The sequence below is a fragment of the Salminus brasiliensis genome, chromosome 18 (assembly GCF_030463535.1).
Source record: "Salminus brasiliensis chromosome 18, fSalBra1.hap2, whole genome shotgun sequence".
Classification (NCBI taxonomy): Eukaryota; Metazoa; Chordata; class Actinopteri; order Characiformes; family Bryconidae; genus Salminus; species Salminus brasiliensis.
In genome coordinates, this window is record NC_132895.1 from 18,640,722 (window position 1) to 18,667,007 (window position 26,286).

General features: G+C 39.3%; 1 protein-coding gene across 3 annotated transcripts; it reads left to right on the forward strand.

Moving 5' to 3' along the window:
• The first annotated feature begins 672 nt into the window (after positions 1–672).
• Positions 673–25,929, forward strand: unc119a2 (unc-119 lipid binding chaperone a2). Of its 3 annotated transcripts, none has more exons than XM_072662658.1 (6): positions 673–917; positions 1,009–1,277; positions 21,520–21,633; positions 22,584–22,683; positions 23,336–23,508; positions 24,204–25,929. In XM_072662658.1, the coding sequence occupies exons 2-6, from the start codon at positions 1,154–1,156 to the stop codon at positions 24,314–24,316; spliced, it is 624 nt and encodes a 207-aa protein (XP_072518759.1). In that variant the 5' UTR covers positions 673–917; positions 1,009–1,153; the 3' UTR covers positions 24,317–25,929. The 3 variants fall into 3 exon arrangements, with proteins under 3 accessions (XP_072518759.1, XP_072518760.1, XP_072518758.1); XM_072662659.1 differs by having other exon boundaries at positions 843–917; positions 1,014–1,277; XM_072662657.1 differs by lacking the exon at positions 673–917 and having other exon boundaries at positions 930–1,277.
• The last annotated feature ends 357 nt before the right edge of the window (positions 25,930–26,286 follow it).

Here is a 26,286-nt window from a genome sequence, read left to right on the forward strand (position 1 = left end):
TCTCTATTGGCCTGTTTGGCCTAAATTCCAATGCCAAGGTTTTTTGCCATTGTAAATTCCATTTCGTCCAGGCTAAGACTGGGTCTGGATCTGGAAAACTGACCATTGACCAATTTTCCATTCAGCCCAAGCCTAATTAGTCAAGGGCTTAATATTCATCATCATCATCATCATCAGTTACCTGGCTTAACGTCAGTAGGTAATCTCAGTTCAGTACATGTTGAAATGTTGGTACCCTTTTTTGGACAGTGGCGCCCCCTCCTGGCTATTTCTGTCAATAGCATTACTCAAAGGCCCGGTGGTGAACTCACCTGTTGTTAGGTACAACCAGGTCGTGCAGTATAAACTGTAGTTGCTTGGTAGATCCCCTTCCCTTTAAGGGTGGTGAGTTTTTACGAAGCCCTTATTAAAACTGCATTGAGGATCTAACTCCACATCCTACGGCTCAATTACACACATGCTGTCTGCACTGTACAAAGTGGGGGCACCGAACCAATTATTACTAATTCCATAAAACCGCACCAAAACGGGTCGTACCACAAGAAGGGGTGCACATGATGCTTAAGTGCCCCAAACACCTTCAGAACATGACCGCTTGCTCGTCTGGCTGTGTTTCCATATCAGTGAGTGGTTTCACTCAGTTCATGTCCAAGGGGAACATTTCTGCGTCGAGACACGAGCAGCTCAACAGCCAACAGGATGCAGACTTTCGTCCACAGACTGAACGCCCCCCCGTCCCCACGCTCCCCTCCCCTCCTCTCCACTGTGGTCCCCCCTCCCAAGCCTCAGCGTGGCCTGTCGGGCAGGCGAGGCGAAGGAGTGTGAATGTGCGTGAGGCGAAGTGAAGCGAGCCTGGCTGGAGAAAGGCAAGGGAAGGGAGGATTTAAATAAAGCGGACGACCTGCTCAGCCCTTCGGGTGAGGGAGGGTGACTGTTTTGTGTCTTGCTTGCTCGACGGAGGGGCCAGGGGGGAGGAGGGGGACGGATAATGAGCTATTCTTGTACCAGCACAGGCAACAGCCAGGACCCATCGAGCTCTAACAAGTCCGGCGGCGTTAATCCCGGCACTAGCAGCGTTAGCAACAACAGCAGCACCAGCCACAGTGTCCGCGGAGGAGGCAAGTCCAACCCGAAGCCCACTTCAGCCGAGGCGATGAAAGTCAAGAAGGGCTGCAACACGACGGACGTGGGGGTCCCCGTTACCACAGAGGAGGAGCTGCTGGCCAACACGATAATAACCCCGGAGGATGTGCTGGGGCTACAGAAGATCACTGAAAGTAAGTCTTGTATGTCTCAGAGTTGGATGTTGGCACGAAATCGACCCTGTTTTTACAGTGGGTTGCCGTTTTTAGCTGAAGTTGGTACTTAATGCCAGTCTTCAGTTCCACCTTAAACTGTGTGGCAGTTGCGCGGTTGTTGTTGTTGTGTTGTGTGAAGAGGCGCCAGACTAGAAGTGCAGCTGCTTTTAAGGTGGACCGGAGAAATCCAACCAGACAACTTTAACCGTCGAGCAGCTCACACACACACACACACACACACACACACACACACACACACAGAGACACATTGTGGTTCAGCCCTGACGTTGGTAAGATGTTTATTGTCCAATTTCAGCTGCTCTCAGATGCTATTACTGGATGTGTGTGTGTGTGTGTGTGTGTGTGTGGTTGTGGCTGTTCAAATGCGTCACGTACAAACACGTAAAATGTGTGAAAGACAGTGTGGAGCACTGCTAAACGAGTGAAATCTGCTCAAGAACGACCCCCCTGCCATCCCGCCATCATTTCGATGACGTTCAAGTGTGTACATAGTCTGGTGCTTCATGCATGCACACACACACACACACACACACACACATATGCATGCGGCGTGTTATACAAGATTCCCGACTGCACGGCTGCACACTTATGTCCAGTGGCTGATGTTACTGCCCCACTGCACATCTTTATTTTCTGACCTAAGCCTCTCAGCTTTATTATCCACAACACATGTTTCAAGCGAGAATAGCAGTGAGGACTCTGTTCATGTAAGAGTAGGCATCTAAATCTGTAATATGTATAAGTAGCAGTAATTTCCAAACAAGCATGGCCATGAAAGGTCACCAGCTACCAAAATGCACCGCAGAGGAGTTTATAGTGCAGTGTAAATAATGGCACCTGTAGTGCTCTTAAGGATCAGCTATATATAGCTCTGTCAGGTTGTCTAACCTTGCAGTGCTAAGTATTGTTAGGTAACAGGTGGCAAGCAGACTCCCCATCACTGTATTTAAAGACATGCATAAATCCTTATACAACACCTACACACCGAGCACCTTTAAGCTTTTATCATGTGGAGCCTGAAAATACAGGCCTTACACAGTAGTGTTTAAGTAAATGTGTCCGATTTCTTTAAACTGGCCTGTTTCTCAAACGCCCCCATACTTCCACTAATTTATTTATTTCATTTCTGGCTATAAGTAGCGTCGCACTCACTGACTGTTCACTTTATGTACTAACTGAAGTGTGACCTAACCAACATGATTTCCCACACATCACAGTTTTAATGTGCATGCAGCAGGAGTACATGAAATAACAGATAATGGTGATGACTGATGATTGCCTGTGAAGCGATTGAAGGACTGAATGTACGCTGCAAAAAATGATCGTGGTCTATTCTAAAAACAAATGTGTGTTTTAACAAACAAATGATACATTCAGCTTCAATACACTGAGATCGGTTGCTTGTTTTCACATTAAGTATTTTTTTCTTGCAGTGTATGAATTGAAAATGGGCATGAAATGACCAACTTGATGCAGTGAACTTGGTTTGGGGAAACTTTTGATGAAACCTACCTTTTTTACCGTTTCAAGTTAAAGCTCATATGGTTTGGTCAGGCTGGGATTCATCACTTTAATCCAATGTTAACACAAAAAAAAGAAAAAGAAAACTACGCAAATTTTTATTTACTTTATGTGGTAAAACCCATTGTAACTATTAATTTGAGGTGGAAAAAAACTTCTACTGCATGTTTCATTATATAGAGCTAAATCAGTCCTAAATTTTAAATAATTTATTTTTTTATTCCATTTTTAGTTCTATTTGCTTTTTGTATTAAAATATTGCCTTGCAGATCGTGAAAGATATAATCAGTATAAAGTATATTGATATTTATGCTGCATTGCCCACCTCTAATGCAAGCGTTACGAATTTAGACGGAGATACCAATACCAAATATTACAGTCACCTAACTATTGTAATCTTCAATACCAAAGCAATGTTGTGGCAAATAAATGAAAAAACACATGAGAATATTGGCAAATAATTTTTTTTTGAACTGTGTGTGGTGATATAGTATAGCATTAGTACATTTAAGTCCTGTAAGGTTACAGTAATAACTAGAAAATATGCTTCAATACGTTTAGCTCCGGGAAGATTAATGCAGCCAATATTTAGTCTTTTTACAAGATGCCTTACCTCACCTACAGTTTTATTTGTTATTGCATGCTTATTAGGGCAGCTAAAGGATTGTGGATATTTCTAAAAGAGCAATTAACTGTGGATAGAAGGGCAAACAACTGTACTTCTTCAGTTCACTGGTTTCTACATCCCTAGGTGCATCTGTTTTAATTCCCCAGGCATGTGCGTAAGTGTGTAAACCATGGTAACAGCTTCTCATGGCTAAGAGTGGGGTTAGAACTACTCTCCTTAAGGAGTGTGCTTAGGAGCGCTGGTGTCTTGGAAAGACATCCTCGCTTCTACTACATAGGCCTTGTAGTTCTAGTATTGGAATAAAGATAAAAATGAAAGGAGCTGAGTTTCATGCTGTTCTTTAATAGCTCATTGTTTTTTTCTTAGAACATAATGTGACTTGATGTCCAATTGTGAAGCTGACATATATCATTTGTAACTCCGTCTGTCAGGCCTTCTGTGGTCCACTTTTGCGCAGTAGAACAGATTGGCTAAATTATTTTGCAAATGCATCTGTTTTGTCCGAATGCCAGCCAGTTGCACCCCAGCACTGCAGTCTGGAACCTCTCTGTTATATCATGAAGAAAGTGGCCAAATAGACCAGAGCCTCTGAGTGGATTAATTACTGTTGCACTTCCTATGCCGTTTGCAGTGCCATCTGTACAGCCTAAAAGGACTGATGGGTTTCTTTTTTTCTTTTAAATTATTTGTTTGTTGAATTTTTCCTTTTTCTCCAAATTTGGTACTGCCAATTAATCCATCCGTTTGTAGCTCCCTCTAGCACTAGCAATACTCCCAAGACTAGGAGGGAAGGACTTACCACATGTCTTCTTTGATACATGCAAAGCCAGCCATCACTTCTTTTTGAACTGCCACCAGTTGGCGGACAACCGACATGCGCTCAGAGAAAAGCACAGAGTCCCCAGCACCACCACACCAGCTCACAGATGACTGCCACCATGGCTGTAAGATTACTTGCGACCCCTGGCCCATAGTGGCTACTGATGGGGTCCTTGACCATTTGGAAAATCGGTCATAAAGCCGATCAGATATTTTCCAAAATGTAAAGGAGAAGGTATTTAACATAATGGTGTAACCTCCTTTAGTATATATCGAATCTTAAATTGGAAATGCTGTCAGTTTTGTGATTGACCATTTCCTAATTTCTCTGATCTTCTTTACAGCTGAGAGATCATGCATGTGTTGTACCTTGTGTGCTGTTTCCTATCCCTCTACTCAGATTGATACAAACCTGACTTCATACCCATTTAACATTAGAGCAGATGATGTGCAAGAAAGTTGAAAATATTAGAACAGGATAAAAGCCCCAGTAGTGCCAATACTTCAGTTTCAGTGATCTGCTCTGACATATTGTGACAATTTATTAGGAAAATGTAAAATAGTATTTTATCATTACACAGTATTTAAAGGAATAGGAACAAAGAACAGAATGATCACTTGCCCCATTTGCGTCTGATTAGACACCAAATTATGTTTTTGCCGATGTGTGAGTCTTCAGTGGTAAGAACTAAAGGAGAAATGAAAAGTCACAAATTTAACCTGCGACAACCTGACATGCCTTCGCATTTCCCCTGCGCTGACTGTGATGAAGTGGAGAGGGTGTGTGTAAAACTTGTCACAAAAAGTAACACCTGACTGGTTTTTGGAACTGAAGTACACTTATTAAATAAAAATACTATGTATACACAATCAACATAAACCCACTATAATCCTCGTCCTAAAACACTTCGGCTTGGTAGCCCTAGTGGTCAGTTTTATCTTTGTTTATTTCTGTCCTTGCAATGTCAGGATGTTGTTCAACTCGAAATGTGCATTCAGAGAGACTCTGTGACCATTACATAGAGTCCAGGCCATGGCTCGATAGATAGCAAAGCTTTGATGTAATGTCTGCTCTTCATTGCCAGATTTATATTCTGTCCTCTGTTATAGAGACTTCTGCTCAGCTGCACTGTAAGCTCTGTAGACCACTGCTGTTTGTCATATCAGAGTCGAGGTTCGATTTATACTGGCCTCTTATCTCCTGAACGCACAAAGCTGGTATATGGACACCTGCCTCCTCTACTCCCTACAGACCAGCCAGTAGAATCATGCCTCACTACACAGCCTTTTCCCTGTTTCCTCTCTTTCATTGCCGTCTTTCATGGTGTTTATTTATCTCTCTCTCTGGAATGTGACTGCGCTGGATCCTCCAATTCTCTCACTCTCGTTTTCGCACCGGCCGTATCCTCTGATTAGATGGATTTGCTCCCATGCAAATCACTAAACCGGATTAGAGGAGTTGAGCTCCAATGGGCTGGAATACCTTCCTGCTTTCCCCTCTCTGTTCTAAACAGACACCATTAATTACTGTCTTCTTTCTTTTAGCATGGGCTCTTGTTTAGTAAGGGACTCTGATGCTCTGATGAACAGACTATCTTTCTGATATGTCCATTCTTAAAATGTGACCCGTGCACGTCACCCGTTGTTTGCGGTATGATCAGGTGTTGAGAGTAGAGAAATGCTTAAGCTCCAATTTGCATTACACTCCTAAAATAAAGGAGCTTTGAAAGGTTCTTTAAATGATGCCATAGAAGAACCGCTTTTGGTTCCCGAAAGAACCATTCTTGTAATGGATACACTACACTATGTCCAAATGTTTGTGGAATGCAACCCATTGCTTGCACAGCTTATCAAGTCCTGGTAGAGACATGGGCTAGAGGTGTATAAAGCCTCCCCGATGTTCAGCTGTGGAGCAGTGAAATAATGGTTGGTGCTCCATCCAATACTTTTGGGATGAGGTAGGGTGGTGATTATCCAACATCCTGACCTCATTAACGCTCTGGTTGCTCTTGAATGCAATCAGAGCCTCACAACAGTGCCCCACAATCTAATAGAAAGCCTTCCCTGGACAGTAGACAGTTACTCCCAACAAAGCAGAATATATATGTTTTAATAACTTTGATTTGAGCAATGAATAAGTAGTTGTCCCAATACTTTTGTCCTAGTGTATATGTGAGTGTGAAGAACCTTAACATCAGATGAAGGTTTTTTAAGCCTTTGGAAGGTTCTTCTCACTCACACATCCCGTTTACAAATGTGGTTCCTCTAAGGCACATCGCACAGCTCAGGCATGATCCTAGCTTTTGGGCGAACCTTGGCTTCCACCTGTTCTGTGTTTTTCCTGCCTGATATTATTCTGATTGCATAATGCATCAATTCAATTTTATTTGTATGATGCTTTTTACAATTGATGTCACAAAGCAGCTTTACATAAATCAAAGTCCTTAATGACCAAGCTGACTGTGTCAGGAAAAACTCGGGAAACATCATAGAGAAGAAACACAGAGAGAAACCTGGAAACCCATCCGGCCCATGGAAACAATGGTTGCTGGAATCTTTGGTATGAAAATGACAAGCATGATTAAACAAAGTCAGATCAGACGAGGAAAGGTCTGGGAATTTAGACAGTGACTAATGTTAAAAATCATTTGGCAGACTGACTGTTTTGAAAGAATAAAAAAAAGGGAAACAGTTTAGGTGATAAAGGTTTGAGGCGGATATTTTGATACAACATTAATTGGAATTAGAGATGTCCCAATCTAGTTTTTTTTCTCCTGATCCAATTCGAGGACCTTGAGAATTGGCTGACGGTGACGCCCATTAGATCTGCGGGTTTTATTGTCTTTCATAGTTTTTATAATTAAGCCACATAATTTAAGTAGGAAGCACTGATTTTGGCAATTAGTACTGAGGTAAAATCACATTTTGGTAGACGATTGTAATGTGACCTTATGAACTGACATTTTGTTTTTAGCTGGGCTTTTAAAACCAAATCTTTTAATGCAATTTGATCAAGCTCCCTGTTTATTTGGCTACCAGTTACTTTCAGTTATTCTTCTGTGAAATAACTTCGTCTTTGATATCATTCATTTTTGGTAAACTTGTAACAGATTTCTATTGTTTTTTGTGAATTACCGGGTGATTGCTTGGTGTTGTGATTGTGCTATGGGTTCATGCATGTGTGCATAAGCCAATTCCTCTCTTTTTGTTATCAACACACTCTTCAGTGCTAAAGTGCTTAGTTTAGTTTTTACCCAGCTATATTTTAGGAGTAAAAGACAGGACTGTAGTTTATTATCCACATGGTTTTGGTGGCATGGCCACAAATGGCCAAAAGAAATTCACAAACAGCAGTGTGAGAGGCCCACACTCACGTTTTACACTCCTCTGAGCCTTGAGGAAAAGCTCGCATTTTGATTCAGAACAGTGAAGTCGCAGATATTATGCTAAAGTTCTGTGATACAATGACTGTATATTGTGCCTACAGGTACAGGAGGTCTAACACAGTGGCACAGTGATAAAACACAGGGTACCTGATCCATTAAAATATGCATCAGTTTACTGAAACCCTGATCCACTGGATTGGATCATGACCTCCAGAAATGCAATGTAAAGCATGTAGGTACGTCTCTTTTCCCATATAGCAGGAAGGTGACCTGATGTGAAAAATCCAGTGTTTAAAAAGCACCAGAGAGCAGGAAGGAGCAGAGCAGGACTGTCACATCAGGTTTTGGACTGACAGCAGGAGCACATTGACAGCTTGACAAAAAGACACCACAAGACATGTTGAGTATATTTTGGAGCACACAGTTCTAAAGCTAAAGGGTAGTGTTTGAAATCGTAGTGCAAGAAAGGGATTCTGACAGGACAAACTATAATAACCTAATCAGAATGAAAGAACCAGGAGGTGTCGCATGCATGGACGGGCACCCTGAGACATGAGCACCTTTCCAGGCTGTCAACACCTCCAAGTGGATGCGTGAGATTGGCAGGACAAAAACACTAACGTCTCGAGTCACTATCACTCTGCCTTCATGAACCCCCTCAGAGGCGCCTTTATCTGAAGAGAGAACTGCCTAAAGAAGTAGATTGTCAGTCCACATTGTGTCTGGGGTCCTGAACACTTACGAGAAGGTTGTTCCAAAGCTGGGGGCTTTTGTGAGGTTAGGGTTAGGGTTCTGTTGAGGTGATTGCTTAGGCAGCTATAGGCATATAAGGCCAGTTATTCTTACAGATGTCTAGGACAGCGGTGATTACTACATGAACTGGTTTCTCCTAGTATATTTGTTGACAAGGCAGTGTCTGGCAGACAGAGAAAACCTGTTCTAGTAATGTGCTGTTCTACCTGTGAACATCAAGTGTGATATTACATTCAGTGACACCAATGTTCTTCACAGCAGCACTTCGTACAAAATGAAAAACCATCAATCTAAGGTAGTGTCTGTCATCTGTTTTGCAATCAGAATAGCAGTAGATGCTGGTGCTATGTTTACAGTTTACTGCACCCAGTGATGGCATACACAAAGAAAATATATGATCCTAGAGCAGAGCCATCTTTAATTTGTTTTATGTACAGATTGTACAGCATTGACATTTATAAATGTATGGTAGTCTGTCAGGTAGACTTCCCTGCACAAGAAAAGTCCCATGGCCCTGAGCCTGTGCAGAGAAATATTGTGCTGTAAAATGCTAAGTAGCAAAAGCAAAGAGATGCAGTCCTGTTCAGGAGATAGTTTGAGAGTTTGTTGTCTTAAACAGTGCAAACAGTACAATTTTCACACTGATGTCCCAGTGCAGTGTATATATAGTATAAGTGAACAGTGACCGAAGCTGTCAATTGCCACCGCTGTGGAGGCTGATTATTTAAGGCGTATTTTTCCTCTGTGCTGGTCAGTCATATAGACCCACAAAACAAGCATGCCGCTGTTTGAAAATGATCTACTTGAATGTCTACTTAAGTACTGCAGTTTTGTCCTTTGTCATTGATCACCCTGGGTAAAAGATGAGCCTTGTCTGCAATTTCTCATGTAGTGTGCACACCGCAATGTCCACATAACAGTTCACAGGCCATATATGTTGTGCAGTGTGAGCAGTACAGCGATTTTGAGATTTTAAAAGCTGTGGTCTCCACCGGTCATTAAATAGTGTGGAAATCTACATCCTGATTAAAATATATATATACTGGATATACTGGATTGTCTTATAATGTTGTTCAGTATTATTGACTTTAGAGTTAAACAGTAGGTATGAAGTGGCCAAAAGCAATATAGTGCAAAAAGTTTAGTGCAACATTGAACATTTGTAGACATTTTGTTAAATGAGTAAGCCTTGTTTAGATGCCACTGCTTTATCTCTGTGGTCTCTTGTGTCCTCTTAACGTGGCTTCCTGTGTCTTCCTCTAATGTCTATATCTGCACCTCTTAGCTCCAGATGGCTAATCTGCCAGCTTACTGCTCTAAAAATGGCTGCTACTCTTTTGCAACCCAGTGTCCTAAGCACAGCCTCAAATATCTTTGGGAATACAATAATCTATGATAAATTCCATAACGTACACCAGCGCAGACTAATCATATGGGTGGAATAATAGGATTTCAGAGGTATCAATGAAGAGTATTTTAAGAACTATCTTAAAGTTCTGCTTTAAAAACAACAGTCTTAGCTGTTGCGTGAATGTGCAGCTTTAAAGATCCAGGCCCAAGCCTCCTTGGAGCAAGCAACAGGGTCAAAGAAAAACCTGCTCAGACCGAGAGGAAGAAACCTTAAGAGGAACCAAGACTCGAAAAGGGAACCCATCCTCCTCTGGTTGACACAGGAAAGCACAAAAAATAACTTGAGCAACAAACAGCAGAATAAAAGTGACAAAAAAATAGTGAAATAAGAGCTGTGGCAAATCAAGCCAGTAATAATAAATATGTGAGTAAAATGTAAAAACAGTCACATGCACAGCTATGCCATGAGGTGTGAATGAATTGATGTGAAGATCCAGAGGCGGACAGCATCATAGCGGGCAGCAGTGTAGTGAAGAGCCAGGTCTGACAGTACAGAGACAGTACAATCGGAACAGGGCATCTTAATACATGGAAAAGAAAGAAAACTTGGGGGGGTTTATTCAGTGGGACAAGACTGATCCAGAGGGTAGACGGGCATCAGCACCCAACCACGGCATGTATTCATCAACAGCAAGACACTGCACCAGCAGCAAACAGACAGCAGGGGACAGCTTAACACTTGGGGGAGAGAAAAAAGAAGAGCATTAAAAAGGGATGTATGAGTATGAATAGATGTGCTGTATGTCTTGTAAAATAAGTAGTTTCGAAAGCCAACAACAATAATCAAAAACATGTAATCTATTAAAAAAGAATGAAATTGCAAATGCCACACAAACCTTCCCATGCCGTGGTCTATGTAGCTGCTTTGTCTGATTGTACGAGAGCTAAATGGTGTTTTATTATGAGAGCCGAATCAGTTTTGTTTATGGTGTGATGCTCTGAGATTGGACATACTTTGAAAATGTACACTGTGTCATAGATGGCTCTTTGAAGGCTTGATAATCGCCTCCAGCCCTTAGCATATTCAGTCGTTAAAGGCACCATGTTTCAGCCTTGCTATTGTTTGCATTGCTATAAAAATGTCACCATTTTAGTGGTCAGAATTGGTTATTGTGTTCTGGACATATTGTAATACATATTTGGGCTAAAACCTTTATTTAGTTCAGATCATGAACAAGTTAGGAAATGGGTATTTCAAAACAAAATATAATCAATAATAATTATTATGAAGTGAGTGTGTAAAATGTTGTGATAAGTTGTGTTTTTTTTGTTTGTTTGTTTTTGTTTTTTTAGTTAGTTAGGAATGCTACCCCAGTCAGTCACACCAGTGGACATTGATAACTTTTCAAGCGGAATATCAAATGACTGTAATCGTGTCTTTCAAAATGAAGCATTTCATAATTGTAGTTTGAAATGAGATAAGATTAAATGTATATTTGAGCATCACGCATGAGCCACTTACAGGCCTTATGATGTAAAATGACTCTCTCTGATCTATTTGTCCAGCAAGAGCACAAACTGCTTTTGTAAACAATTCAAAACATTGATCTTTATCCTGTGGTTTGTTTTGCTAGTGTCCTGCTTTCACTGGAGAAGAGTCCTGTTTGAACTGGAGAATGATGTGTGGGAGGAGAGACAGGTGAAGCTAGGCTGGTAACAGATGCTAGTAGATGGATGTTGAAGAGCAGATGAACTAAAATAAATGTGTCTGTAGCTTGTATGCATCTGTCTATCAGTAGGCCAAGTCAGCAGAGCCCTTGAGAATTTCTTTCAAAAATGAGATATTGAAGGGAAAATTCCACTCAGTATTATTTTAGCTTTTATTGACTTGAAGAATATATAATCTAATAATAATCAGCCATAACATTAGTAACATTAGTGACTGGTGAAGCGAAAAGCATTGATTATGTTCATCTACAGTGGCATTTTTCGAGGATCAATATATTTAGGGAAGCAAGAAGCAGGAAAAATGCATAATAGCACAATAATCTCAGCCACTTTGACAAGAGCCAGATTGTAATGGCCAGACAATTGATTGGGTCAGAACAGGCAGGTCTTGTAAGGTTTTTCTAGTATGCAGGGTTCAGTACCTATCAAAAGTGGTCCTAGAAAGGAAAGCATGGGCACCTATGGCTTATTGATGTAATCCATAGAGGTCCCACCTCACAACGTATAGGACTTCAAGGATCTGCTGCTGATGTATTACTGCCAGATATCACAGGATGCCTCAGAGGTCTTGTGGAGCCATGTTTTGAATGGTCAGATCTGTAGGGGTGGCACAGTGGGGGCCTATTTAATATTAGGCAGGTGGTTCTAATGCCTTGGCTCATCAGTGTACTTAGATCAAGGGTACAAAGAGAAGTGGTATGGGGCAAAAACAGCACACTACAGACAGGGGAAAGGTATAGTTGAAAAAAAATCAGGATTCAAAATATTACCATGAATGCCAATGCATATTCATAAACTATGAACATGTTGCATTTGCAAAATGAAACTATATAAGGCGGGGAAAAGGGCTCAAATCTGTTCATAAAATAATGATATGGACTGCAATTTAGGAATCTCAATCCAATTGAAGGACTTTGGATCTGACATGGCGTCCTCTAGTGGCCATTCAGTATTCACCCCCTGCTACAGTAACAATGGAATATGAAAACTGCTGCCAAAATCTGGGAAAAACACTACTTTACTCTTGAAATATGGCTGATATAAAATTAAACTACTGCATAAACACTTCATTCTGCATTAAGGTACTTAAGTTGGTTTGAGAGGCAAAAGAAACTGGATCAGGATACATAGTTACTGTACATAGTGTTGTACCATTTCTGTGATAAGCTAAACACAAATGGAATCACAGAATAGAGGCATGGAAATGAATTTTAAATCTGCAAAGAATTTGTAGGTTTCGAAAATCTCTCGAAAATCTCTGAACATCTCAAACCTGATTTGGGATGACCTGGTTTAGAATGTTCAGAGAAGTATCTCTCAGCACTAAACAGAATAGGCAGGCTCACTAGAAAATGGATCTAGCATCGCTAATTGAACAAGGCCAGGAAGATCCCAAAACTGGACTTTTCTCTGTATTGCAGTCAGGGAAGCACTTTTGCTCCCTGAGGGCTAACACAGAGAGAATGAGGACAATAATTAGGTCTATTTACACATACATTTTACATGTATAAACATTTGTATTCTTACTAGCTCTCCACCACCTCCATTTTGCACATATTGTATCATATCCTCGTCCTATATATTTCTATTTATTACAATTTTTATATGTTGTATCCATTCTTTTGATTTGACAACCAAAAGAGGAACCAATTATTCAAATGTTTTATGTAATTCAGTGGAAAGCAAATTTAAAGTTTCATTGCAGAGAAATGTACAGTCTCTCAGATTTCTTTATGGAGCTGGTTATGGCAACCAGGGATTGGTAAAATGTTCTGGCGTGAACAGCATAAACATGCTCAGCTGTTCAAACTATAAAAGTACTAGTTGACTAATTGAGCACTAATCGAATAATGTAATCAGTTGGTTGCTGGGCTCCTTATTCAATGCTGCGTTCAGGTGCTCTCTGAATTATGGTAAATACAAATAATACATTTTCGACTTGGAAGTTGTACATGAACATACTTGTCATTTCTAGTGGGAAATTCAGAGAGAATTTTGATACCTGACTTCCCAAGTTTAAGTGATCTTCATCCTTCCAAGATGATGGAGAAGACGGAAGTATTGGATGGTGCAGAATTCTTTATTTTTAACAGTGCAGCTGCTGTTGATGGTTGTTTTTGCACATTATTTTAATCTGTAATCGATGTGAATTTAAGTTGATATCCAACAATGTTATTTACAGTTCTATCTATAGCAGACTGGCTACTCTGCTAGCGCTGAGCAAGTTATTAACTTTGAATTAGCTGCCATATTTCATGTCGCTCCAACAACAAAGCACTTGAACGTGACGCGTTCCTATTTCACAAGTTGGAAGTAGGATCTTCCGACGAGTACATCAACGCAGCAGAAGTCATGTCTGTCTGTGCTGTAGGTGTATCTGTAGGTGTTGTATAGTAGTTGGCTTGTGGTTTATTCATTCTGAACAAAGCTATGCCTAGCACAGCCAAGCCGGTGTTACCGCCCAAAATGCTGAATTGTTAAGGCCGTCGACTGGATCAGCTGTATCAGTGTTGAAGGAAAAAACCCTCCATTTTCTAAAGCTGTTTAGGAGCAAGCAGTTCAGAGATAAGCTATAAAGAGAAACAAACAGGGGTTAGGTTAGACGCAAGCACTGTATCGCACCATGAGTCATCACCTCGTACAATGTGCATGAGTCATAAACAAGCATGAATCCACAGTGAGAGGCTGTGCTCTGTGATAGAAGCGTAGGAGTCACTTTTTTTTGTGTGTGTGACGATAAAAACAGGAAAAGAAACGGCGCACATGTGTGCATAATCACCTGCTCTTACAGAACCATTGGGTTAACACATTTAGTGCTTCTTAACGTGTGCTGACATGCTACACACTTGGTCCTGCTTGCTGATCCTGGTGACCAATTTCCTGTTTTTTGTGTTCTTTGTGTTCCTCCTTCAGACTAATTGCAGTGTTTATATAGGGGTATGTTATCTGCAGGGTCTGAATGACTACACTGTGGCGTTAAAGATCGTGTGCTAGTATGCTTTTCTGACCTTCATCAGATTTTCTTTTTAGTCATTCTTTACAGACAGGCCATGGATTTCACCAGCTCGCCTGATTCACCATTATTAAACACTGATTTGCCAAACCAGGTGTTGATGATAACTATAAATAATACTGGGCTCCCAGCTTTAGAGGTGTTTTAATGAGCACAGTGATGTAAAACCACTCATTTTCATATGAATGTTTATTGTATTTTTTTAGACATGGTGTTTAACTGAGCTAATAAACTCGACGAGCAGCTATTTTATTCTCATTTTCACTGGTTTAAATACAGTACTGATCTCCAAAACCGCAACTTTAACAGGAGAAGGAAAAGGCCATCCTAAGTTTCAGTGGGAGTTGGTGTAAAAGACTATAGTTCAGTTAATCATTTGGTCCATTTGTCATAAAATTGTTATATACAATAGAAATGTGAAATGAATGAGTGATTGATTGTAGATCATGTTGCTAAAATGATACGCTGTTAGAACTGTCATTTAGGAATGCTGGCAAAAGCTTTTTATCACTACTCACAGCCATCTCCCTTCTGTGTTTTAGATGTAAATTATACAGTAATTCAGGATGTGAAGGTGATAACCTGATGTTAAGTAGCTAACATTTGAGGTTATGCTGTGGCTTCCTGTGTGTTTGTGCATACGTTTGTACATTAATGTATGCGCATATATATATATATATATATATATATATATATATATATATATATATATATATATATATATATATATATATATATATATAATCACACACACATAATGTCTGTTAATGCACACACTAATTATAATTGCACTGATTTTTCTTTCACTACATGGATTACTAAAAAGCATCAAGCAAAACTTTATTTTGAATTTAAATCTTAATTTTTAAAGTTAGCCCCTTCAAGTACTATATCAACTATTGAATTTAATGTCTTTACAGAATCACTTAAATGAGCTAAAATTACCTGAATATAAAAGCAACATGAACTATAATATTTTACTCTAAATCCGCTGGTTTCGTGTTAATAATGCAGAGACATTGTACCATGGAAAACACCGCCATTTAAGTTTAGTCATCTAATTTTTCAGGTACCGGAAAATGTTCTTTTCTGAATTCTCAGATTTCCTGAACATTCTCTCTCCCAAAAAGGATGTAGACTTTTTGGAGCAGTGTAAAGAAGAGATCGTGAGGTCTTGGTTTGATCCAGTTACTCGGGATTGGGTGCCAATACAGTTGTTTTTAATGAATCGGGTATCTGTGTTTAAGGTTCCAATCCACTTCTAAAGTGCCATCTGCCATCTCATTTCCCCCCCCCAAAATCTATCATAGACCGAGTGTATTTGTAGCATTGTTTCAGTGAGCAAAGTAACAGCTTTATTTTAACGGGTAAGTACCGCAGCATTACCATTTAGCGGCCAAAACAAAAGCTAACGTTGAGTTCTTATTCTACCAGCAAGAAAACCACACTCCTTTCTTTGGTTCTAAAGCAGCTCTAAATGGCGCATTCATAACTGAGGGGGGCGCTAATGCATATGCTAAGTAATTTGACTGCAGAGGTCGAAAGGCGCTGGGAGCTGAATGGTCGGGTCGGTGAGTCATACTGGACTGTAAGATATTAAACACTATACAGTTTAACACGGTAAATTAGTTCTGAATGTCTGATTATAGAAACTGTTACTAAAAATACAGCGGCTCAAATGGCTCGGGTTTAATTGGCATTGGTCAAAAGTCAGCATTAAGATACTTAAATAAGATCATTAAGTTTATGATAAAATTTTTAAATATTGATTTCTAAAATGCATCAATATTAAATGTATTAAATAATGAAATGTTTAAGATGTATCTTGGAACCAAATAAATGGGCAGCCAATGGCTTCCTGAAACATAGTACGCTGGACAGTTCAGTAAAAATGTACTGTGTATGTAAGTGTATTGTCATCTTTAATGTAATCACATCAGACATCTCATATATTGAACTGTGGATCCTAAAATGGGCAATTTCATATGATGTACGAGTTTTTCCGTTTACCCGAAACCTGAGTACCAGTGCCATAATGCGCTTTTCTGAGAATTTCAGTGTCATCTTAGCACCAACCTAAAGGTAGTGTACATTCACTTCCTACACAGGGTTTAACGCTACATAAGCCAGCTCTGCTCATAAGCCAGACATGTGAAGCTGTTGGAGCTCATAGCAGACATTCAGATTTCAGATGCTTTACTTTGTACTTGTCTCCTTCATGATTTTTAAATGAGTAATTTTTGTTTGGTCTTAAGTAGAAAAAAATACAGCCAGGATTTCCTATACCTTGACATTAGCCTTTGACCTTGTTGTGTAAGAATTTGAGTCCACACTTGTGTGGAATTGCTTTAATTCAGATATGTTTTCAAGGCCTTGGCACAGCATCACTACTGGATGGTTTTTACTAAGCGACTCCTCTATTCAAAACATTAATTCAGTTTGTTTTCAGTCATTCAGATTCACGATCGTGTGGCGTATTGTTTATTTTGCTTTTTAATAAGAGCTACCTGTCTAGCTCCTGCTGTGTTGATTGAGGCTTTAAGCCAAGGCAGCCTCTCTCACATTTGCAGCTTCTGAGATGTCCATGCTCTAGAAATGGATTAAATGTCCACATTCACACTATATACAAATAATGGCAAAATTATACTGTTTAGACCAACTTTAGCATGTAGTATGTCAACTTGCAATTACATTGTGTCTGGTTCACCTTGCATCCCAAGTTCGACCAGTAGCTAGTAGTTGATAGAATTACAGGAGTGTCTTAATTAGCATGAACTACAGAAATAAATAAATGAAATGAAGGAATGAAACAAAAACAGGAGTAAATAAAATGTTTTTTGGTGGGATGACTATACTTAATTTAATGTATTTATAATTTTGACATTGACTTGAAAATGTCTTAAATGTCTTAAAAATTATAGCCCTTGTTAATTTTGTTTGATTTATTTATTTATTTTTTAAACCTTAGAAACATGTAATTTCACCAGGGGCGCCTAAACTTCAAATATATATAAATAAATGAAGTGGGTCTGGTGGCTTTATATCTTCTTGCTTTCTATGTTTCAGGCAGTCTTGCAGTCTTACACACACCTCACTGCCCTGGGCAGTTTGCCCTGCCAGTAGATTACACACTGCCTCTTACCTAACACATGTCTACATTTACTCAATCTCTGTCTCTCTCTGTCCCTCTCTGTCTCTCTCTCTCTCTCTCACTCTCTCACTCACTCACTCACTCACATTCATACACACACAGCAGTAGATTGGGTATTCAAAAGTTGCAAATATGAATTTTTCCATTACCTCCAGTCCTAAAATACCTCTGCGGCTGTATCAGGACAGTAGTACTATTATCTACTGTGGTGTCCATGAAGCTCCATATTATCTCTCGCAGATAAGACGTTGAGATGAGTCACTTCCAGCAGTGATTGTAAGTACTCCAGCATGAATGAGTATGTGGATCCACAGTTCTTCAAACACCATCCCATCCATGCATGCATTTTCTCTGTGGTAACTGGGATGTTGTTAACATTAAGTGGTTGTGCAAGATCCAGCAGTACTATGAAGGTGTAAAATACATATGCAGACTCTCTGCTTACAAAGAATTAATTGACTGTGGAAATTTACTTCAGTAGCACTTAGGTTTACAGTAAAGTATTTGTGTGTAAATGTCATTTGTAATCCAAACTGACGGCTGACTTTTAAACTCACTTTTTCTAAGCACAGTATACATTTGTTGGAGTATATATTTATATTATATTAACATTTTCAACCGAAAAATAATAAAGATGGACTAAAACTGCCAAGATATTTTGAAATGATTTGCATTTGTGAGTTCTATTTTATTGCTGTGTGTGAATGACGGAAAACACAAAGACGTCTCTCCTTCCTACATATTTTTTAGGTTCATACTCCATATTGTACTGCCTTTTAACCACACAGTTGATGAAAAATGTAGCAAAAGGCGAAATTGTGTAGGAATGAGACATTTAGCAGAGGGGGAAAAGTATGTGTGGGATATATATTTATCCTGTGGATACTATATGCTTATATTCGTATAATATAGAATTATAATAATATAATAATATAGAATAATTTTTCAATATACAGATATGTTTCTAACAAGTTATCTGTGAGTAGGCCTGCGCCCATTGATTTTAGGGAGGAGTAGAGGAGGTAAAATAGACCTCATAATTGACAGTTGTGAAATAAGCAGGAGCCGTAGAGCCACTACTGTTATTTACCACACCCCCACCTTAATCCTGAAGTCAAAAATAGATCCACAAGCAGCCACCGCAAATTTTCTTTCTACCTTTAGCTTTAGCTCACTAGCACAATAAAATCTTTGCGTTACATCCCTAAATATATCATGCAGTTGCTGAGTCTGTTCATCTGCTGACATAACTGCCTGTATTCACTGACGAGCAGTTGATCATTTGTCTTGTTTACTTTGGTAGTAAGATCTCATTGTGTACACATTGTAAAGCCATAGAAATTCATACAGGACATTTAAATTAGTTTGTTAATAGGATGATCCCCGAGTAATTACTGAATACTAAGGCTAAAGTCAAATCACTGAATAATTAGCCTAATGTTAAAAAGTGTTAAGCGCCTGTCCTTGTACATATGTTGCCTTCATACATTTCTAACCGTTGAGAAGGACTGCTGTTCAGAACGTGACCTGGTTTCAGATCAGTACAGTCTAAGGTTTGTCATTGTCACAAAATGTTTTTGACTAAAAGTGTGGGATTGTAGGCCGTGCAGCAGTTATGCCACAGAGTGGCTCAAGCCGAGGGAGGTTTGCAGAAGTTTCCTTCCAAATCCTTTGACCGTGTCCCAGTCCGCCCCTGTGACGCTGAGATGCCTTAAGCTGCTTAGAGCTTTAATCTGGGCTCTGGGCTGCAGTGGACAGGCAGAAGAGCGCACGCGCCTCATGGGTCACGTGATAATGGGAAACCCTTTCCTCATCAGCCTTGGCACTGTTTCCATGGTCATTTTATCAACTACACTGTACCTCACTATACCTCTGTACTTCTTGATTCCATACAAACTACTTTTCAAAAGCTCCCAAGTTCATTATCACTTTGTCATGTTAATAACTTCTGATATTGTATTCAGTTTTAGTAATAATATAAGACAACATTGGATTGATTTACCAATACCAGAGAACTCACTGTATGTCCAAAACTATGTTTGTGGACACCCCTACTTTAGGTTGCATTCATTGCTGACACAGATGTGCAAATACACTCACACAAAGCTCATCTAGTCCCCGTAGAAACGTTTTGCCCTTAGAATAAGACTCTGGTGCAGATAAACATGAACCTACTGGCATCGTGTCTAATGCCAGACGTGGGCTAGAGGGGTATTTTTTTATGGGGGTCGTCTGCTTTGAGAATTTGCTCACTATCTTTCAAATACAGCACATTCTAGACATTATTAGCCAATTAACCACGAACGGCTAATTTGGAGCCGAAAGTAAGTATTTATTTATGTTCCTTAACATTAAGCAATGTATTTACTTCTGATATAATTAGCAAAACAGCTAGCTAACTAAATCAAACCATGTAGGTAACAGTGAGGTCTGGTAACAGCTGTTTTAAAAAATATATATTGTCAAATTTAGTCTATGAAAAAAAAATTAAGCAATACATGAACAATAAAGACATGTGTAGCTTATATTTCCATCATAGGAAAAAAGAAAAAAGGCCAGAAGTATCTTGCCAAATGGGAGCGGGCCTTTACTTATTGAAGAGCAATGGCTTTTGGAAAATGTGCCAAAGGATTTTAGTGAATCACACTGAGGGAAAAGCGTGAGCCAAAATAACAAATCTGTAAAGTATAAGAAAAGTGATGTGTCCATATCCTCAAGTAATACAGCTGAATTATGTACCCTTTTTATTTTCATTTATGTAATGTTCACAGCATTTCACTTTCAGCAAGCCATCTAATTCTTACCACCTAATTATAGTCTCTGATATTTCAAAGCAAGTGCTTGCCTAGGTGTAATTTTAGGATTCACTGTGTGTACACTTCTAATGTTAGAGGTATGTGGACAATGATCAGGATGGAAAAGCTCTGGAAAATCTCTGTTGACAGGTATGCACTAGCTTCCTCAATGATTATTGAATAATCTGCAGCTCAGCTTGGACATAAAAACACCTGTTTTTTCAGAACATTGTATAAGTATGTAAAAACCTAATGAGTTGTAGAAAACACTTTTAGTATTACTACCATTTTTCTGAGGTCATCTGCAGCAAAAATGGCTATGTCATAGAAAACTGTGACTCCAGTCTTTTAGTTGTAGCAGGATTAGGATCTGAGTTTGGTGAATCAACGTTGAGTTGGTACTGGGTTGGGGAAGTCCCTTTCTAAAGGCTTATGAAAGATGCAGTAGCAGGAGTTCATCAGTGGTCAGTGCAGAGGTGTGGTTCACCTCTGGGATGCATGCTGTGTTTGTGGGTCCCTGAGATTTCAAAGTGGCTTTGTTCGCCTCCGGAGAGAGGGAGGGGTATGTCTCTGGAGTGGAGTTCAAGCAGACAAAGCAGATTTTGGTACTACGACAACAAAGCCTTTCAAGCTACGATGAATAGCATGTGAAAGCTTGTGTGCTTGTAAGACCATTGAATGACATTGTAAGTGGGCAGTGCATGTAACATATCTAAAGCTTGAACAACAATCATGCAGTTGATTCATTTATTGATTGATTAATCTGTGTATATATAATTAATACAATATTTATATACAGTATTTATTATCTTGTTTGTTTTTTCATAGAATTCTAAAAACAAATGTATTTCCAGGATTGCATTTTAAAGTTGCGACATGTTCAGGATTATACATTTAGGATATACAGGCTTAGTGGAGGCCGGTAATGACTGAACATGTGACTGTAATCGCTCTGTAGTATTAATTAATTTTTTTGCAGAAGGTATCTTGACGTGTAATTTGAAACACTGATTAGCAATGTTTTTTTTTTTTTGTTTTTTTTTTGTTTTTTTTCAGACTACTTGTGCAGTCCAGAGGATAATGTATACAACATTGACTTCACACGGTTTAAAATCAGAGACATGGAGACGGGGACGGTGCTGTTTGAGATCACAAAGCCTCCAGCAACTGGTGAGTGTGACACTATACAACTGACCAATGACCCACTTACACACACATTCTCTAGCCATTGCCATTGCAGACTGCCCTGATTGTAGTTACTGAAAGTCAGAATACATTACCACTACCATTCAAAAGTTCAGAGTTTTCTAATACAAAATGTGTTCTCATTAAATTCTGTAATGTCTATAGACATTGGCATTGAGATTTAATCAGTGCTCCTGAAACAATCATGTATACATTTATTTTCAACCAAATTATTTATTTTATTGAAAACATTTTGAAGTGTGATTCCAGACCTTTGAATTGTAGTATGTGGACAGCCGTTCTAATGAATGCATTCAGCTACTTTAAGATGCACTCATTGCTAGTCCCTGTAGAGAAGTATTGCCAGTAGAATAAGACTCTCTGGAACAGATAAACATAAACCTACTGCCATGCCCAATGAAAGTCCCCCTGAGTATTAAGCTGTGGAGCAGTGGTACTGTGTTTTTTTGGAATGATGGTGCTTCATATGATACCTTTGGGATAAGTTGTGGGGTTTGTGGATGAGGTGAGGTGGTGAGCATCCTATATTCTGACGTTGCTAACACTAACACTGTTGCTGGATGCAATCAATTTCTCATAGCAGTGCTCATAGCAAGTTTTCCTTAGACAGTAGAGAGAGTTAATCTAACAAAAGCAGGATAAACTTTTTTCTTTTTATTATTATTATTATTATTATTATTTTTGTATATTATTTTTTTATTTCCTTGATTTTGAAAGAAACAATAAATGAACTAGGGTCCCAATACTTTTGTCCATGTAGTATGTATAATTCTATAATTTGGAGCCATTTATTTAAGTTACTGTATGTTGACATTGTTGCGTAAAATGAATAAAGCTCCATTCCTTTTAAATATATGTAGCTCAGGGTAGCTGAACATGGTTGTGTCTAATATATTTTTATTATTTCACTACAGATAAAGGTGGGGATAAAAGAGATGTTGATCCAAATGCTGGCCGATTTGTGCGATATCAGTTCACGCCAGCATTCCTGCGGCTACGTCAGGTTGGAGCCACGTAAGTGTAATTGGGCCTAATGTTTTATTTTTCTGTGTTTAAGGATTGAGGAAGAAACATATTCCATCATTATTTAGCCTAATCACTATCTGCTGCACAGCTAACACTCTTCAGTCAAAAGTATTTGTAATTTAAACGGTAAATAATCATAACGATAATCATTTGGAACATTGCGTCAGACTAGAACTTAATAAGAACACTTTGGGAAAACATCATCTCATGTCTGTCTCAGGACTTGACTCTGCCCTGATTAAACTTGAGTTCTGAAAGGCACTGTTATTGAGGCCAGAGTAAATAAGCTCAGATGAGCCATCCACTGCAGCAGCATTGTTGCTCTTAATTAAACCTGTCTTGTGAATGCAAATGTGGGGCAGATAAGAGAACAATGATAGATGCAACAAGTTCCTTGTTATAAATAATGAGCATGAATTCCCATGTTGTGCTCTGTGGACGTGGATGTTGAGCATCTGGCTTCAGTATCAGTGGCTTCTCAGCAAATGTGACCTCCCAATTAAATTGATAAACATTCTAAGAAATGGTATTAATGGTACATTTGATGCTAATTTAATGTGGTTTACTGAAGTCTCCCAAATGCTAGGAACATTTTTCATGCATGTCTTCCATCCTGTGTTCCTCCCTGTGATTACTTTAGTGTCGAGTTCACTGTGGGTGACATCCCCATCAATAATTTCCGCATGATTGAGAGACACTACTTCCGCGATCAGCTGCTGAAGAGTTTTGACTTTGAGTTTGGCTTCTGCATTCCCAGTAGCAAGAACACCTGCGAGCACATCTATGAGTTCCCCCCACTCTCAGAGGACATCAGTGAGTACTGCACAATAGAGACAAATGGCAAAACAGAGTGCAGAGTTTCAGCATTAGTTTTATAAAGGTTCAGATATTATGGTATGTATGGTATGTCCTGCTGTAAAATAGGTCCACACTGCAGACTCTAAACTCTTTTATTTACCATCTGAGAACATCCTCACCGCTGTCGTCTGTGCAGCTGGCTGCGTGAAGGTTTGTTAATGATGCTTGGAGGACACCAGATGGCGCTCAGAATAGCTTATAGCCGAGTTGCTGATACCCGCTGCATTAAAATATGGATGGATCGGCTTGATCCTGATCCGCTAGTTCTAATAAGAAGTTCAAAAAGTGGTGATTTAGTTTGAGGTAGATAACATAATTTCATTTTCAGTAAGTCATTGAAATATTGTAACATTTTAGATACATTTGTGTGTAGTTTATACTATTTAAATCAACATTTTCATTGGATGTAAGAAAAACATGAAGTCATTAGAAAATTGTAATAGTCACAGGTTGTTATGGTCTTTCTTTCCTCCTTGACAAATCAGCAAGTCTGTGTCGGTTCATTCAGTGTAGCATGCGCTTTACGTACTGCATCCTTTGTCAGCTATTATGTACATCGATGGCAGTGTGGAGCAGCACATGATACAGGGGAATTTAAATCTATCCTAACACGGTGGCGTCGGCCTCCTGTTACCTCTTTCTCGTTTCAGTGCGTGAGATGATCCTGCACCCCTACGAGACGCAGTCCGACAGCTTCTACTTTGTGGACAACAAGCTGGTCATGCACAACAAAGCAGACTACTCTTACAGCGGAGGCCCTTAGCTCAGCCGGGGGGAGCTGACCCAGGCCAATAGTTTGACTGGCAGACCTAAGGCCCACCCACATGCGTTTATGTGCACCAATCATGCTCTCCCTTCAATCTGTGTCATTGACAACTGCCTGCTGCGCATTAATGCCTGTCTGAGTGAGACCTAGCCAGTGATTCGACCCTTACGACTTCTCACACACATACATATCATAAATAGGTTCAACACTGCCATTGTTCACAGCACACCAGCAAGGATGGATACTGAAATGCTTTATTTTTTTGTAACGTTAGGGAATTCAGAAGCGGAGTCTAAATCTATCGTTCTGTTTTGTATGGACGACAATGACGGGTTTATAGATGGTGTTTAGGGCTATAAATGACTGATCCAGTGTGTGTATGGTTTAAAAAGAGAGAAGGTGTGTGTGTGTGTGTGTGTGTGTGTGTGTGTGTGTGTGTGTGTGTGTGTGTGTGTGTGTGTGTGTGTGTGTGTGTGTGTGTGTGTGTGTTGAAATCCAGGGCACTGATAGACCTGCATGAAGAAAGATTGCATTCAATTTTATCCCACAGACAATAAATGATCTACTTTTCTCCCCGTTAAATTAAGGGATGTCAGATTTCCCATGTGTTAACTTTTCAGCATTAGAGTAGCAGAACTTTGTCTTTATACGTAAGATTTCTGTGGTGAGATGCTGACAGGACAGCTGATAGAGGACCTTTTAATTAGGAATATTTTGATACGTGATGACCTTGTCACTTTGTCAATGTTAATACAAAGGGAATTATTAATTAAACAGCGCAGAAAACCAGAGCACATTACCAGAGACCAAAATCTACAGAACTGTAATCTACCATTCAGTTTACTTATGGACCAATATTATTGCTCTTATACGCAGAACTTTCCCTTATGATCCGCAAACGTCCAAGTAATGTTCTTGCTCACGTCCGCTTTGTACATCAGTGGTTTACGAAGGTAAGAAGGAAACGGGTTCTGTACATAAAATAAGATGTACAAAAAAATAGGACTGAAGAATGAACATAACATAATGTGCGTCATAAGCCTTGACATGATTTCTGGTCTGGATTATGTGGTCTCTTTTGTACTTTTCGAAAACAGAAGGCAAGAACTTTCTTTTTTCGTTTTGTTTTCTTAAGAAAATGCTAGGTCTATAGTGACAGACATGAGAGTTAGGGTTACTTCTAGTCTCTCTCTCTATTAAGCATTCCTTCTCTCACGTATTCTGGTGAGTTAGGTCACTTATGGGTGTTAGAGTAAATAGCAGAGAGTAGGTTTAACACTTTATCAAGGATGTGTTGTATCCATGATCCATTTATTTGTAGTGCAACAAAGGTGCATTTAGGAGAATTATTTAAAAAACCTTGTCTGTTTTTGCTTTCTCAGTTAAATGGATGCCCTCAATGACTCTGCTCAGACCACACGAGTCAAGGTGGACAAACTTGAATAATGTTTCTAGTTTGAAAAATGTAACGGCTTTATTTATGATTGTGATTTACTGTACATGATTTTGAGAAAAACAAACAAACAAAACTGAAAACGTGTACATTTTTGGACAGTTCAGATGCCAGTCTGGAATATAAGAGAAATAAATGTATATGTGAATTTTTGAAATGGTTGAAGACGTCTTTTCTTTCTTTTCTTTCTTTTTCTTTTCTTTTACTTTTTGGTCAGTTACGGATTATGAGGTTATTTATCCTTTCACTAGGTATCATGAATTTCATGATGGACATATTCAAACTTTTCCCAATGTTTCCCAACTTGGGCTATTCAAATTGGTTGAAGCTGAGAACAGGTTAGTTCACCTTTCCAAAACCTTTTTTAATTAAATTATTCATTATTTGGACGCCAGCCTCTCAGTCTATGGAAATGTAAAACGTGTGACTGTAGACAATGACCCTGGTGTTCCAGCAACTCCTAGGCCATGGTAGGCTTGTGTCTTGGTGGTTCTTGGGTTCCTGTAAGCTGAGG